The 17,006-nt window shown below is 30.9% G+C and overlaps 1 protein-coding gene across 1 annotated transcript; it reads right to left on the bottom strand.

Annotated features, from left to right (window-relative positions):
• Positions 1-1,521: 1,521 nt before the first annotated feature.
• Positions 1,522-5,206, bottom strand: LOC139873235 (NAC domain-containing protein 30-like). Its single transcript, XM_071861171.1, has 3 exons — positions 4,934-5,206; positions 3,191-3,462; positions 1,522-2,134 (listed from the first exon to the last, which is right to left on the bottom strand). Exons 1-3 carry the CDS (start codon positions 5,094-5,096, stop codon positions 1,631-1,633), a joined length of 939 nt encoding a protein of 312 aa, XP_071717272.1. The 5' UTR covers positions 5,097-5,206; the 3' UTR covers positions 1,522-1,630.
• Positions 5,207-17,006: the final 11,800 nt, after the last annotated feature.

Below are 17,006 nucleotides of genomic sequence, written 5' to 3'. Positions count from 1 at the left end.
CATTAATAATACATACCACTATATTTTTATGATATTAAGTGAACTTTATAAATTTTATTACTTAAGATATATAAAAGTATATTTTTATCATATATAAATTTTAATATAAATTTTTGTTTATTAATAAAGGACTTGTAGTATTTACTCGAATAAAATCTGATAAACATATTTAAATATATAAGATGACTATATTTAAGTCATAGAATAAACATGTATATATTTTTGAAGTCATTTTGAGTCAAATTGATTTTGTTAACCTCTGCATGATAATCTCGAGCATTAGGATTGTGATACACTATGACCTGACCTAACTTGTTAAACATCTATTGACCAACATATATTCTCTAGGTTGAGATCTATGGTTACTTTGCATTTCGAGTTTCGGTCACATTTCGATGAATGAATTTATGTGATGCTAAGGTGAGTTTCATTTGCTCCCTTTTTAATTGCTTTTGCAATCTATATATTTGGGCTGAGAATACATGCACTTTATTTTAAACGCAATGAATACAAGTACATACTAAATTCTACACCGAGTTTGAACCAAAAATTCCTTAGCTTTGGTAACTAGTAACTGCCAGTTATAAGAACTGGTGGGCGCGAATAGTGGTATATGGATCCATAGGGCTTGACATCCCCGTCTGTTCCAGGTATAGAAACCCTAGCCTGAACTATAAAACAGACGTATGCTATTTGAGTTTAGTACACGTTGGATTGCGTGTATTGTACATGTTGGTTGCATGTATGTTAAAACAGGGGTACTTATTATTACGTTAAAGTTTAGTTATCAGGGTGCTCAATCTTGTAGAATATTTTGATAAACGTTTATGGATGAAACAACTGAAATCTTGTGATCCACCTTTATATACAGATTATGCGCAGCATTAAAACTATGAACTCACCAACCATTATGTTGACACTTTTAAGCATGTTTATTCTCAGGTTTCTTGAAGTCTTCCGCTGTTTGCTTACATGTGATACAAGTTATGTGCATGGAGTCATACATGCTTTATTCGAGAAAACGTTGCATTCACAAAATCATCACCATGTATCTTATTTTGACTGTATTATCAACGGATGTAGTATTGTAAAATATTATTTACGGTGATTGTCTATATGTTGAAATCATCAAACGTCAAAAACCTTGGAATTTGATATTCAATTATGGTGTGCCTTTTCAAAAGAATGCAATGTTTACAAAACGTATCATGTAGAGGTCAGTACCTCACTGTGAAATCGATGAATGATGTATTCGTCCAAATGGATTTGGACGGATCGTCATACTCGAGGGGCTTGATTACCCGAGATTTTACCTTCTATGGGGGAGCCAATGTGCTCGTTCGTAAGAGGGTTTCCTTACTTACCTAAAAGAAAAAAAAATATTGATTCTAGCATGTAGTTGAATAGTAAAATACCCAAGTACATGGCAAACTTTGATCAATTAGTATGATAATACAATGTATTCAAATTAATTACTGTAATGGAAAGTTAAAAACAGCAACAACAATCTATACTAATTAAGTATCTACCTTGATTGACATTTGTTTGTCAATTCTCCAATTAATAAACATACAACAACTTCAGAAAACTCTATAACCTTATTGTATTAGTTATATATCCACCAACAAGGTTACAACTCAGAAAAGCATCCAAAAAGGTGGCTAGTCTGATCGTACGAATCGAGCTCGAGCTCATTGTTGTCTTCATTATTCACAATCAATGGCATCGATGAATAATTAGGAAACGGCTTAGGTTCTTCTAATTCACAGTCAAGTAAATTCCTCATGTATTTCCAATGTTCATCATACTGGTTAATATCGGTGATTTTGTTCTCGTAATCGCGCTCAATATCTGTTGCCAAGCTTCTTGAAGCCGAGGGAGTATTAACGTTTGAATTTTCAAGTAGAAAGTTGTTCGAAGTAAGTTGTTCCTGATCGCAAAAGGGCAGTTGATATAAATTTGTAGATACGTTTGAGTTGAAAGATCGTGATGGATTAGGGGAATCGTTTAACGGCTGATTTGGCCTAACATTATTGGCGTTACGGATATAGTAGCCATTGTTCCAACCTTCAAATCCCTGGTTTTGAATTGGATTCGGTTTCTTGAATGCCTTGCAAACAACCCAACCTTCTTCCTGCAATAAGAGCGATCGAAGAGTTAAAATATTATTTTATCTTACAAATCCAAATTAATTAATATGGATTTTTGTTTGCATATAGCTAGATGTGTATGATAATTTAGTTGTCACATTTTGTAGCCGTTTGTACATTAAGTTTATACTATATGCATGGTCATGTTTGTGAATTAATCATAAATATAATATAATGTACATGCTTTCATTAAGGTTTATGGAGTATTACATAACATACATTGACATATATATGAAAGAAAAAAACATAAGAAAATTTCATTGTCGATACTAAAAGACAGCAGATCCTAGACAATAAAGTGAAAATAATTAATCTGTTTTTCATGCACCGAGTATTTATATGCAATTTGCTGATAAAAAGTTTAACATATTCTTCTAGTTCACATGCATTTGATCAAAAGGCACTCACATGTTAATTAGTGGCAAAAGTAGTGGCCAAAGTTTCACGAGTTTAAAGTGCGTGAATGGTAGCAATTAAGAAGGAATATTGACACTTGGATATGGTTTCACATTCAAAACAGTAAGCCGTACTAATTCCACTCTACTAGAAAAATAAAAATATAAATGCAAACAGGTTTGTTTAGCAAAACTAATAGTTAAAACCGAAAGTTTAACATGGCTGAGAGCTCATAGCTGATTAATAGTTGAAGCTTATAACTTAAATAAAGCGGATGGTTGAAGCTTATATGTAAGTGTTTGACAAATTAACTGGGAGCTTAAAATTTAAAATAATATGTTGTGCAGTATAAAGAAGTAATTAATATATAATGATATATAGCTCTTAGTTTATTTTTAAAAATTATACTTAAGTAACTTAATTTTTTAGAATTTATTTTATTTAAAAAAACTCCTAAATTTTAATACTCCTTCCGTGCCACCATAAGTGTTCACTATTGATTTTTCAAAGTCTTTTTTTTTTCAACTAATATTTTTATTTATCTGACATAATATTTGACGAAAAATATATAAATGAATTGAGTTTTTAGTGTCTTTTCATTTACTTGTATATAGTCTAAAGTAACTAAAAGTTATTGAGCTTGCCTGAGGAGGAGCATTATGAGACGATTGAAGGCGATATTCATGCATAATCCAGTCACTTTTGCGGCCATTGGGTGCACGTCCGTTGTAGAAAACAAGTGTTTTTCTCATACCGATGATCCTGTCTTTCGACAACACTGCTTTATCTCTTCCCGTTGCCTTCCAAAAACCGGCTGTTGTCGCTCTATTCGTTCTTGTCCCTGTCGGGTACTTCCTATCTTTGTGGCTGAAGAAAAACCACTCGTTTTGCTCCTCATATCCCAATTTGCACCTTCCTATTTTAGCAATATGAAAACAAATAGATAATAAGCACTGTATTATATAATCAGTGATCTGTAATATATAATTTGCATGAATTGAGGAGCCTCCTGTAATTTGTATCCACGCACATGCATTAGCAAAACTGCCCTTTTTTTTCAAAATTATTAGCTTAAGGTGTGGAAGGGAAAATCGGTGATAGCTAGAGCTAAATATTTTGTATCTATTTCTCATGATATTTTTCATATAATGATATCTTTTCAGAAAAAAGTTCTATCTTTTACAATGGAATCTGAAAAATCTTGATTAGAGCTTATAATATTATCACCTACATGGTTTATTTGTAAATTTGCCTTTTATGTTTTTTTTTTCAAACTAAAAGTTGTATGTTGTGTTTTATGAGTGTTTGATATATTAGGAGTTTAAATATATGAATATGAAAAGTTATGAAGACAAAATGTAAATGATATGTAACTAAGAATCAGTGAGTAAGAAGATGGATGCGATATACGGAGTAATGGAGAAAAATTGAAAAATTGTCGGAAGGATAGCGGTGGTGGAAAAGTGTGAAGAAAACCTAATTAATAAATACCTATTGGGGTAAGAAGACGAAAATGCCCGTCAGAATAAAAATATACTCGTGAACAGTACATGCCAATGCTCTAATAATATACGAGTATATATTAATGATACAATGAGTTACAAAGTAATTTCATCTTACATAAGTTTTTAGATTATTTTTAAAAATTGCTAATTTAAGTATTATTTTTTTTATTTTTATTTTTTGCAAAGTTTAATTTTCTTACAAGTTCTTATAAAGTTTTATCAAACTAAACTAGAAGTTGAAGTTTATAGAAAAAAGTAACCTTAAGCTCTTGTAAAATCTTAAAAAGATTATGTGTGCCTTAGTTGATGTGTTGTGTTCAAATCGTTCAAGGTGTAGAAGAATGAGTTATAAAATATCAAATTATTATTATTATTAATTATTATTATTATTATTATTATTATTATTATTATTATTATTATTATTATTATTATTATTATTATTATTAATTATTATTATTATTATTATTATTATTATCATTATTGTTGTTATTACTATTTACTATTACTATTATTACTATCATTATATATATATATATATATATATATATATATATATATATATATATATATATATATATAATTGGTGACTAATTAAAGCTTTTTTGCTTTCAAGAACATCTTCTTGAAATTTAAATACTATTGATAAAGAAAATAAAGTACATAAATGTGCATTTAAATCCATACTTGAAAGCTTTTCATTTGCTACTGTAATTCTTATAATATTAATAATATTATTATTATTCCTAAATTAAAATTCTTAAACATGCACATTTATTTGCATCTGCAAAAAATTCTCATACTAACAGGTTTGAAGATATATATATATACGTGTGCAACAATTCTTGTACGTAGTGTTTCATTGAAGTAATGAAGTGAAAATACCTTCAATATCCCAAGGCTCCATTCGGTAAAGATCAAGATCAACGATAACATCAAGATCGATTTGCAATGATTCGACTTTTCTCTTTAAATAGTACCCAACAAGTTCTTCCTCAGTTGGATGAAATCTGAATCCAGGAGGAACACATGATGAATCAAACTCCATTGATCAATCAATCAATCAATCAATTATCGTCTCTTGTTCGATCGTCAGTTTTTCTACATATATACAAAAAGAAAATAGAAAATAAATTAGTTAAGAATGAACCAAGAGAGACAAAAGGTAATGGTAGCACAAGGGTTTAAAAGACATCGGACACATATGGGGTTAGAATCGTGAGCTTCAAACTTAACTAGTAGCCAGCTATGTTTGTTACTCATGATTCACAACCACTCGTGAACAAAAAGTGCTTATAATTATTTTAAACTATTATCATTTGGGACCCATATTAAATACGCGTACACATGAAATTAAATGGTTTCTTTAATCATACATCAAATATAAATATATATAAAGAGTAACATTCAAAAATATATTTAGTGTCGATCAATAATTCGTTATTTGGTAGATTTGTAAAATTGTAAGTAACGGATTAATTAAGGAGGTTATTATTCCTAACATATATATTTAATTGTCAGGAATAACTAATACAATACAAAGGAAGAATTTTGCAACGTTTCATTTCATTTTTGTAGTAAATGATTTTATCCTGTAAATATCATGTCATTTTATAAACCAAAAAAGGTAAATATTTATACATTTTAGTTCTTTTAAGATAATTAACTTTAATTTCTTATGTCACATTAAATAATAAATAGATGTTTATGTCACATTATATAAATATTCTCATCTTTTTATTTTAAAATATATATGTTTCCCTTTGGATCATCATATACGGAGTAACACATTTATTTTAAAAGTTACATGCCAAATCAAATGATACATCTTCTAGTAATAGTTGCTTTTGTATTTCTTGAAGATAATTAAGATATGAATGAATGAAAAGGTAGAGCCCACAAAGCAACATAGAAAGAAGATTAAACATAGAACAGAATGGTAGTTGATAAGGAGGAAAGGTGGTATTAACAAAATAACATAGGACAAAGGCTAAATAAGATATGCCGAAAACATTGACTTTTTTATATAAATAGAAGGAATAGAAGGTAAGCATGTGTTTGTTTTCTTTGAGTACATTCCACTCCATGTTTCCTCATCATAAGCTCATGGATGGATAACCTCACTTCACCCACTCCCCACAGCCCCATACTCCTACTCTATAACTAACTTATAGTAGTACTATCTTCCTATCTCTTCATCCTTTTACATAGCTATTACATAAGGTCATTTTGTAAGTTGAACCGTTAAGTAGATAATTTTATTCAAGCTATTCGGAGTATTTTTATTCAAATGTACATGGCTTACCCGAATTCTCTTGCGACCATTTCTAACCTTTTCACTGGTCGATCAATTTACGATATGTCGTTAATAAAATTTAAACTTAAACAGAATGTCAACACTAGGCTATAGGGATAGTTCCACTTTGCATGGTATAGAAGTTAAAAACTTGTGACAATTATCAAAACACATAGTTGGTCATGATTAACCGATTAACTATATATATATATATATATATATATATATATATATATATATATATATATATATATATATATATATATATATATATATTGGGTGCAAACCCAATCCCACATTGATTGGGGATAAATGTCAAGATCAACATATAAGCTCATGAGTGTCTCACTCTAAAACCAATTGGTAGTAGAGAGAGACACTCATGAGCTTATATGTTGATCTTGACATTTATCCCCAACCAATGTGGGATTGGGTTTGCTTGGTTTTAGAGTAATTTGGGAGCTCATGGCTTATATATTTTGTGCTTGTTGGGCTATAACCGGTCCTTTCAGTGGTATCAGAGCGGGTTAGCCCAAAATTATGATGTGGATTAATCGCCCTAGTTCGCCAACGATAATGGATCATTGTGTGTGCCTTATATCAAAAAGATCTCCCTGATTTGGCCTTGGTCAGGTTGAGAGTTGCGGGTAATGGCCGGCGATATAAGATGAATGGATCCTGTGCGGAATATCGTTGAATGGGAGGCCTGGTGATGTGGTCTTCGGTTTGAGGGGAGGATTGTTGGGTGCAAACCCAATCCCACATTGGTTGGGGATAAATGTCAAGATCAACATATAAGCTCATGAGTGTCTCTCTCTACTATCAATTGGTTTTAGAGTAATTTGGGAGCTCATGGCTTATATGTTTGGTGCTTGTTGGGCTATAACCGGTCCTTTCAATATATATATATATATATATATATATATATATATATATATATATATATATATATATATATATATATATATATATATATATATATATATGGGTGTAAACATTATTAGTAATTCAAATGAGAAAAAAGCATCAAAAGGTGCAAATTACATTACACATAAAAACAAATATGCTCACAAGTGAACAATAAGTGTGAACAAATCCGTAAATAAAGTTAGTTAAAAATAAGTTTTGACAATAAATTTTTAGTTTTCAAGGCTTAATTGATTCATATTACCATTTTATAAGAAAATTTGAACCACCCCTGAGTTTCTCAATGAAACACACCACCCGGGTTCAATTCATGACTATGTCAAATTGTTCAAAAAATGAGTGTGACTAGAGGGTGCGCATAATACGCAATTCACCCGGTACCAGGTCTCGCGCTCGGGAGGGCTTGACTACCCGATATTTTACCTTCTATGGAGGAGCCAATGTGCTTGTTCATAGGAGGGTTTCCTCGCTTACTAAAAAAAAATAAAAAAAACTACCACGTATGTGTGTGTATATCACACCATTTAAATATAGTGTGATTTATAAATAGATAAAAGAGAGGAAAAATGAAGATGGTGTACCAATGATGTTTGAACCCTAAGAAAACTTAAATTAACATGCAATTATACTACAGAGTATATATTTTTAAAAATAATCTTTTATCGATTAATCTGAATAGAAAAAATATCTGAAGAATTCAAAATATCTAAATTTGATGGAGTTGAAGTAGGACATCCAAGTAATCCCAGATTCAAAGCTAAAAATATCTACAAAATTAACAAATGAAGTTAAAAATATCTAAACAATTTAAATACATAACGTTTCACGAGTTGCTTGGAAACATCGGTTCTTTCTTTGCCTTTTTCGAATCACCTTCAGTGAAACATATTAATTACGAGTTGCTCAAGGTTGTGTTGGAAGCCGAGGGTGAGAGTTTGAATTCACAACTGTAGGTACTTAAACGAAGTGAACGATTATTTGTGTATTGAAAGTCTGCGTGAGGATGGAATTTCCATAGATTGGGTTTGTCTTTGAACCAGGAAGTACTCCTGGGTAATGTTTCTATGGCTGATGTTGGTGCCCGTCTACATTCGAAGGTTGCTTGTGTTTTTTCTGATGTATATTTGAAACAATTGGAATCAATACAAACGGCGCTGCAAGCAATGGCGAGTTTAGGTTAAAGCCCGTGGACACCACTAGTAGTTTAGAATTTTTATGTAGAAAATACTTTTTAAATTGTATAGGAAACCATTAAATTTAACTACAGACCCCATACATTTTTCGAATTTATAGTTTTTCCTTTGTATTGCATACGACACATTAAATTTAACTACTCGGATCACATATATTTTTCGAATTTGTAGTTCTTTTGAAGATAAACAACCACTAAAATAGAATTCAATTATAATAATTAATACTAAAAAAAATTTGGGACCCCATTGAGTTCTGATCCTAAAATCGTCACTGGCTCCAAGACTTGAGTTCAATTCGGATCACGGTTTCGAGTGGATGGTGTTGTCGAGGTGGTGGATGAATTTTTGGACAATTACTTGGATGGTGGTGTCGATCACTAAGCTTCGTTAGGTTTGGTTCAAGTTCCAGCTAGTGTGACGGTTATCAATGCGTGTTTAGATGAGGCCTCTGCTTTATTCGTGAATCCTTTGGTTAATTTAGGTTTATGTTCAGTTAAGTCATTTAATTTAGCCCTTCTAATTTAGGATTATTCGCGAATTCTTTGGTTGAAAGGTTCATTGAATACCGCTAGGATATGTCATTTGGTTTTTGTTCATAATCACTAGTGACTATCTTTATGTCATAATAATAGAAGGGCCACACATACAATCCACGTTAGTGAAAATTTAACAGGCCATAAACCAATCAATTGTTTAGTACGGAGTACATAAAATACACATCATATATGTTAGTTTAACACACAATAAACCAATCAAAAGTTGAGTGCACAAAATACATATCATGTCATAGCTAGTTAGTTAAATTAAATTAAACAATCTTTATTATAAAACCACATAAAAATCTACTTTAGAGTGATATATATAGATTAGTTAGATCGAATGACCCAACCCGGGTAATTTATGACATCTGATCAATTTGTATACATATGTGAAAATGTGAAAATGTGAATAATGGTGAAAACATATGTATAATAATTGCACTTACTATAATTACATAATAGTGTGTGCATGAACAATAAATCAATAAATTTGGGATAGATGAATAGATATTTGCTTTTGTTTTGTTGAATAAGAGAGCACAAAGGATCTATTAGAACTGAAACGAAACTGACCTGTTTTGTTCTTTTATGGAAAAGTGAAGACCGCGCTTGCCTAATGACTTATCGAGCTAATTAGATTGTCTAGTTGCTGCCTCCAAAATGGAATGTATTCGCAAAGTGAAATGTGAAGAAAGAAGGTTATAAGTAAGTAATTATAATTGAAGATGGAATGGTGTAAAAGAGACATTAATAAAGGAAACTATTTATACGTAATGAAAAAGAAGATAAATAGTGCGCGTGGGTGGCAAATGCAAATTATATCGTGGGATTAAGAGTGAAAGGTGTGTTTTGGACGGCCTGCAGCAAATTTCACGCCACCATCCACTCAACCGTTATTTTTTGCTTTAAGAATTCCATCTCTAACAGTACTAAGGAGTACATTTTTCTATCTATTTCTATTTCTTTATTATTTAAGGATTGGTTATTACAAAAACATATTTGTACTTGCACCATCTAATATTTGGAGCATAATGTATATAGGACCATGGTAGGAAATGGATGTGTTTAGCTTCTTTTTATAAATTTTGATACTCAAAAGCACATTTTTGGCTTGGCTTCAGTTCTAGTGTTTTTTAAAAGTTAATTAGTTATTGAACATCTTAAGTCACATAATGAAAACTTTTTCTTCCTCATTTCTTCGTTGTTGATCATGAATACTAGAGGAGGGATGAAAATCGTCACATGATCATTATCCGGTTAATCTTTACCCGATTCATCCTTTTAAAGGTATGTATTAATGATTTAAATTAGTGAATAGTGAATATGAATGTAGATGAGATGGAAGTGTATGAATTTTTACTTTTTCATTTTTCCGATGAACATTCATGAGGATTTAATATTGAGCAAATGACCTGAAAAGGTAACCTATAATATCAAATTTGACAATAAAGGTAATATGACTTTTCCAAATGCCCGAAAAGGATTACGTGTTTCAATTTTTGCCCGAAAAGGATTATGATTTGAAAAAAGTGTGCAATTGAGGTAATATCGTCAAATATATTAACGATCGTTAGTCAAATTTCGTTAAGTACTCACATGTGTTTGACATGTGAGGGACAAAATCACACAGTTGGTCCCTGAACCTTATAAAAAAATAATAAAAAATAATAAAAAGTTCAAAGACTTAAAACTTAAATTCATTTTTATTTTTTATTTTTTATTACTTTTTTTTTATCATTTTTTATATTTTTTACTTTTTTATTTCTTTATTATTATTTTTATCATTTCTTTATTTCTTTATAAGGTTCATGGACCAACTGTGTAATTTTCTCCCACACATGCCAAACACATGTGACAACTTAACAAAATTTGACTAACGATCGTTAATATAGTTGACGATATTACCTCAATTGCACACTTTTTCAAATCATAATTCTTTTCGGGCAAAAATTGAAACACGTAATTCTTTCGGGCATCTGGAAAAGTCATATTACCTTTATTGTCAAATTTGACATTATAGATTACCTTTTCGGGCCATTTGCCCTTTAATATCTATACATTATTATAAAGTGTGTGCCAATAATCTTACGTGTCAGTTTCTTAATTAATCTAAATTAATATTGTACATGTGTCAATTTCTCAATTAAACTGAATTAAATAATCTATTTATTAAATTAGACTAAATTAATAATAATCATTAATATTTCTATATATATATATATATATATATATATATATATATATATATATATATATATATATATATATATATATATATATATTATGAAATCTTAATAATATTTAGGTAATAAAGATTGCCAAAATTAGATATAATAATATGCTGGCAAAATATCATAGTTTCTATAAAATTTATATTATAAATTTCTTACAGATATGAATATACATATAGATAGATAGATATATATGGATATATGTAAAAATACAAAAGAAAGATTACATTAAGATATACGAATTCGTATGTTTCCATCTGAATAAATTTTGTACAGATATTTGTAGCATTTTGATGAACATATTAAAATTAAATTTGCTTATAACAATTATAAATAAATTTTAAATATAATATGGACCTATATCTTATCCAATAATTTTAACTAGTTGTGGAGCCCTCGCTTCACGCTGGGAGCTCCGTTTTGAATGCGAGTTTAAAAAAAAAATCTTGATCTATTTTGTAAAAAAAGAATTTTTTTCGACATCTAACATTGAAGGGTTGTTCCTTTTGTGAAAGTTGCTTCTTTTAGCGTTCATTTTTTTTTTCTTAAAAAAGTTAGTTGATCTATTTTGTAAAAAAAGAATATTTTTTGACATCTTTTGTTAACATTGAAAGGTTGTTCCTTTTATGAAAGTTGCCTCTTTTATCGTTGAGGAAGTAAAAAAAGAAAGAAAAAAAAGTTAGTTGATTTTTTTTGTAAAAAAGAATTTTTTTTTCGACATCTTTTGATAACATTGAAGGGTGGGTTCTTTTACGAAAGTTGCTGCTTTTATCGTTGGAGACAAAAAAAAAAGAAGATGAAATGACAAAAATACCCCTAGTTACTATTGGTGAATAGTGCTACAGTGTTTTGTCTATTAGATATATAGATAATATCGTACAACCCTTCAAACTTTAATTATTATTATTAAATTTAATATTTTAATAACTAAAGCTACTATATTTATATTTTTAAAATAAACAATTTGTCACATAAACGAGTTCATAATCTATACGTTAGTATACAATACTAATGTTCTGATAAAAATGTTATTAGTAATAAACGATTTTTTCATTGTAATTATATTATACATTTGATATATGTCGATATCAATATCAATACTAATGTTATCAAATACTAATCTATATAACCGTCGTGTAATGCATGGGTCACGTTAGCACTGGCGGATTTAGAGTGTAAGGAGGAGGGGGGGGGGGGGGGGGGGGGGGGGGGGGGGGCGCCCCCGGTGGATTTCAAAATTTTAGTGTAAAAATTTTGGATTTTTCGAATTTGTCCCCAGTGGATTTTTTTTGCCCCAAAAACTATATATTTTGCCCCAAAACGTTCAAATTTTATCCAAAATTCTCCAAATTTTGCTCAAAAACCTTCAAATTTTCAAATTTTGCCAAAAAACTTCAATTTTTAGCCCCAAAACCTCCATATTTTACTCAAAAAAAATTACTATGGTTTTAAAAAAAAATTCGCCCCCGGTGAAAAAAAATCCTGGATCCGCCACTGGACGTTAGTATACAATAGTAATGTTTTCGATACAAATATTATTGGTAATAAATGATTTTTCATTGTGATTGGATTATACATTTGATAAATATTAATATCGAATAATAATTTGTACAGCTTCTGTGCAACGCACGGCTCATAAAACTACTTTGATATATGATATGGAAAAAAGAAAAGCACCTTTTAAAAGATATAAAAGTCATATATAAGTCGTTACGGATATATACAATTTATATTCGCCTAGATAATGAACTCTTACTTTATAAAATTAACATTAACATATATATAATACTCCATAATCGGTATTTTTACTGGTTAATTTTTGCATTAAAATAATAAATAAGAAGAGAAAGGAAAGTCGGTAGATTTCTCATAATGTTTACAAGATTGGGTTAATTATGATGTATGCATACTTTGTATCTATTGGTAATTTGAAACAAGTTGCATTCTGTGGGCCATTTGTTCCAAAACCTCAATACATTAGGGCCTTAGCCTTTAGGCGGCTTGACAATTATCGTTCGATAACTTATTTTTTTGGTCATTTTTTATATATTAATGAGTAGACTTACTTTAATAAGTGAGATTAAAGTGTCATCTAACTTCACAGAGTAGTACATTCTTAAACAAATACAGTTGATTTTAACACAGTGTACAACTCGGTACATATTTATTGATGCATATTGTAAGTCACTAGTTCATATCGATTCTATAACATTTAATTCAGTCATTATATTCAGTGGCGGATCTTTGAGAGAGCAGGAATGGGTGCTGGCCCTCCCAAAAAGTCGGGTTATATAATCACAATATAGAGATAAAAATTTGTTCGAGGTAGAATAAGTGGTTGTAAGTCTACTTTATTTGGCTAAGGATGCAAGTTCAAATTCCTCTTTTGCATATTTACTTGTTGGTGTTTTTACTTCAATTGTTTTTTACGTCCATATTATGTGGATTAACATGAACACCAACACATGCATCTCTTCGGCTTTTCAGTTACATGATCATGTAAGTGTGAACAAAGGCTAGCATCACATATTCACATTAACCATGCCCTATGAATGTTTGACATTTATGTTTGTTTTTTGACACTTCAATCTGTTTAAGGACTTTAAAGGTAAAAAAAATTCACGTCGTTTTAGATTCCTTGTTATATCAACGCTGTATCGCAATACTCTTCTTTCTGCTGTCTTAAGAAGTTCGTTGTTTGTGTCACCGCACTATCTTCACAAGCGTCGCTAAAAATTCATGTCCTCGATCGCTTGGTTATCAGTAGGTTTTTTAAACATTAAAATTAAATTAAATTAAAATACTAGCATTACAAAGCTTCGAATGTTTTTAAATGGACGGTTGGTGTTGAAAGGAAAAGCATATTGTGCCTAGTTAACATTAACAAAACGCAGGTGTTCTGTTTGCTTTTATGATAGGTGCAAATTAAGCAAACAGGTTTTTATTTTGGGGCGGTTTGTGGGACCCGGTCAGGCTGAAGTTTGTTTGGGTCTGCCCATCACCCCACAAAATCTAATCTTTTCTTAACTTGGGTCGCTTACTTGTTAACAGATAAGTTAGCTTTTGTATAATGTTTAGTGTTAAGTTAGCTTTTATATAATGTTTAGTGTTAGTTGTTAGTGCATATTAATAAAAAAACACTTATATTTATAATTTAATGTCAAAAGATGTAGATCGACGACAAAGACACTTAAACCATGTTTTTTCTGTGAAAACTCATTCCGTAAGAATCAGATGCCTGTGAAAATACATGCACTAAATACCCTTTATGTGCAAAGAGGTGCAAATTCTTAACAAGAAGCGAGTTGATAAAACACTTATACTTTTTAGACCAGTTCTAACGAAGCGTTAGTTTGCCTCCGTCAGACTATGTGTCAATTGTTAAAGTGACAATCTAAACATTTGATTGTGTATTTTATCACTTCCTAATGCTTGTTTGGTTGAGTAACAGGAATGCAGATGGTCTAGTGGTGGTTACATTCTTGGATCATACAAGAAGACTTTGTTGCAGTCAAGGTTCAGAGTGTAGCTGTTTATGAAGGCTCAAACACTTTGCGAATCATGTACTGTCTATTTATGGATAATGCACCTGGTGTGGGGTCCAAGGTAGATAGTACACAGATGGGACGTAGTTGTGTTTGAGTATCCATTGTTTATTATACACAGAAAGTACTACAGGGACCATTCGTGTTATTTATACAAAGTTTTAATAGTCCAGGGGTCTAATTGTAGTTTCTCATTCTTGGCTTTCTGGATGTATAAAAGGGCACATTAGGGTTGGATACTGTAGAAGTTTTTTCAGTCTTCATTGTAATCGTTTTCTGGTTTAAGAGATAAACTCTTCGTTTTTTGTGGTTTCTTTGGTTTCATTCAATTTAGTTTTATGGTTTGTGGTGATTATCTAGATCATTCACTTGTTTGTTCATGGTATCAGAGCGATTGCTCGGTTCTAGTGAGTTCGATTGATTCGATTTAGGGTTTCGTGAATCTGTTGATTTTTCGATCAAATTAGGGATTATTTGCGATCTCTATTTTTTCACAGAATTGGTGTGTTTGATTTGTCTTATCGGGCTAGATCTGAGGACGTGGTTTGAGTTATTTAGGGTTTGTTGTTCAAAACCCTAATTGGTGTTTCTGGTTTGTTCTTGATTGTTATTCAAGATCAAGAAGTTGCTTCCGCTGGCGTCTTAAAAGAAGATAAAGGAGGAGTACTCTGTAAGGATATTTCTTCCTACCTGTGGTTTGTAGCAAGTTCCTACACGTGGGAGTTTCTGTGCTTACAGGAATCAACTGCCCCTACGTGTTATACTTGGCCTATAGCCAGGACAATCTTCTTTTATTTGTTCATGGTTATTTGTTATTTGTTATCTGTTCATTATTTGGTATCTGTTTATTATTTGTTATCTGTTTGATTGTTTTTCTTGTCAAAATGAGTGTTAGTGGTGATTCTGTAACCATGATAAGTAAATTGGATTTTGGAGATCCACTTTACCTTCATGCAAGTGACATCAGCAGTACACCTTTAATAAATTTCAAACTTAAAGGAACTGAGAATTATAAATCTTGGGCTTGTGCAATGGAATTAGCCTTACAAACTAAAAACAAGATTGGTTTTATAAAAGGTACAATTGAAAAAGATGATGAAGATGAAGTTTTAGCAGGTCAATGGGAAAGGTGTAATGCTGTTGTCCTTTCATGGATTCTAGGTTGTGTTTCTGATGATTTGTATTATGGTCAAATATATTCTAAATTTGCTTCTGTTGTTTGGGATGAGTTGAAAGAAACTTATGACAAAGTTGATGGCTCTGTGATGTTTAATTTGGAACAGAAAATTGCACAATTAACACAAAATGGTACACCTGTGTCTGATTATTATCACAAACTTAATTCACTTTGGAAACAATATGATATTCTGTGTAAGTTGCCATCTTGTGATTGTGCTGCTGATAAGGAAAGAAAGGAACATTATAATCAGAGAAAATTAATGAAGTTTTTGATGGGACTGGATGATTCTTATCAGCCAGTAAGGACCACTATATTAACTAGTGATCCTTTACCATCTGTCAAAACTGCATTCTCTATTGTCTCTAGAGAAGAGTCACATAGAGGTGCACAAGATAAAAAATCTGTTAATGAGTCATCTGCTTTCTTTGCTAATACTGGTAAACCAAGGATTGGAAATACTAATTCTAATACTAAAGTTGAGTGTAAAAAATGTGGTAGAACTGGTCATACTATTGAAAAATGTTATGAAATTGTTGGGTATCCTCCAAGAAACAATAACTTGAAGTGTACCAAGTGTGGTATGACTAATCACACTGTGGATAGATGCTTTGAGATTGTTGGATATCCACCAAATTTTAAAAGGAGAAACTTCAATAATTCATCTTGTGTGTCTAGCTCTAATAATAATGGTGATAACAAATCTGGGTCTACTTCTCTCACTTTGTCAAATGAGCAAATTGCTAAACTTGTTAGCTTCCTTGATGGAAAAAGTGCACCTGCACATTCTGTTTCCAATATGACAGGTGAGTTTATGAATTTGAATGTGTTCTTTAATAGTAATTTTGATAAGTTCTTTGTGTCACATAATTTGATTGATAAAACCAATGTTAACTTTGGCTGGATAATAGACTCAGGTGCTAATCAACACATGACTAATTCTGATAAAGGATTTGAGTCTGTTTGTGATGTTTCCAGCCTAAATTTAACTGTTGGTCATCCCAATGGGACTAGGGCTAAGATTGAAATGATTGGAAATTTAAGAATATC

The sequence above is a fragment of the Rutidosis leptorrhynchoides genome, chromosome 10 (genome assembly GCF_046630445.1).
Source record: "Rutidosis leptorrhynchoides isolate AG116_Rl617_1_P2 chromosome 10, CSIRO_AGI_Rlap_v1, whole genome shotgun sequence".
NCBI classification, from domain to species: domain Eukaryota; kingdom Viridiplantae; phylum Streptophyta; class Magnoliopsida; order Asterales; family Asteraceae; genus Rutidosis; species Rutidosis leptorrhynchoides.
Note: the sequence above shows the minus strand (reverse complement) of the source record. Positions and strands in the feature narration are given on the sequence as shown.

Coding starts and splice junctions, on each gene's coding strand:
- LOC139873235 (XM_071861171.1), bottom strand. CDS start 5,096: ATGGAGTTTGATTCATCATGTGTTCCTCCTGGATTCAGATTTCATCCA. Junction 3,463..4,933: donor GGAGCCTTGGGATATTGAAG/GTATTTTCACTT, acceptor TTGCTAAAATAG/GAAGGTGCAAATTGGGATAT. Junction 2,135..3,190: donor CTCATAATGCTCCTCCTCAG/GCAAGCTCAATA, acceptor CTCTTATTGCAG/GAAGAAGGTTGGGTTGTTTG.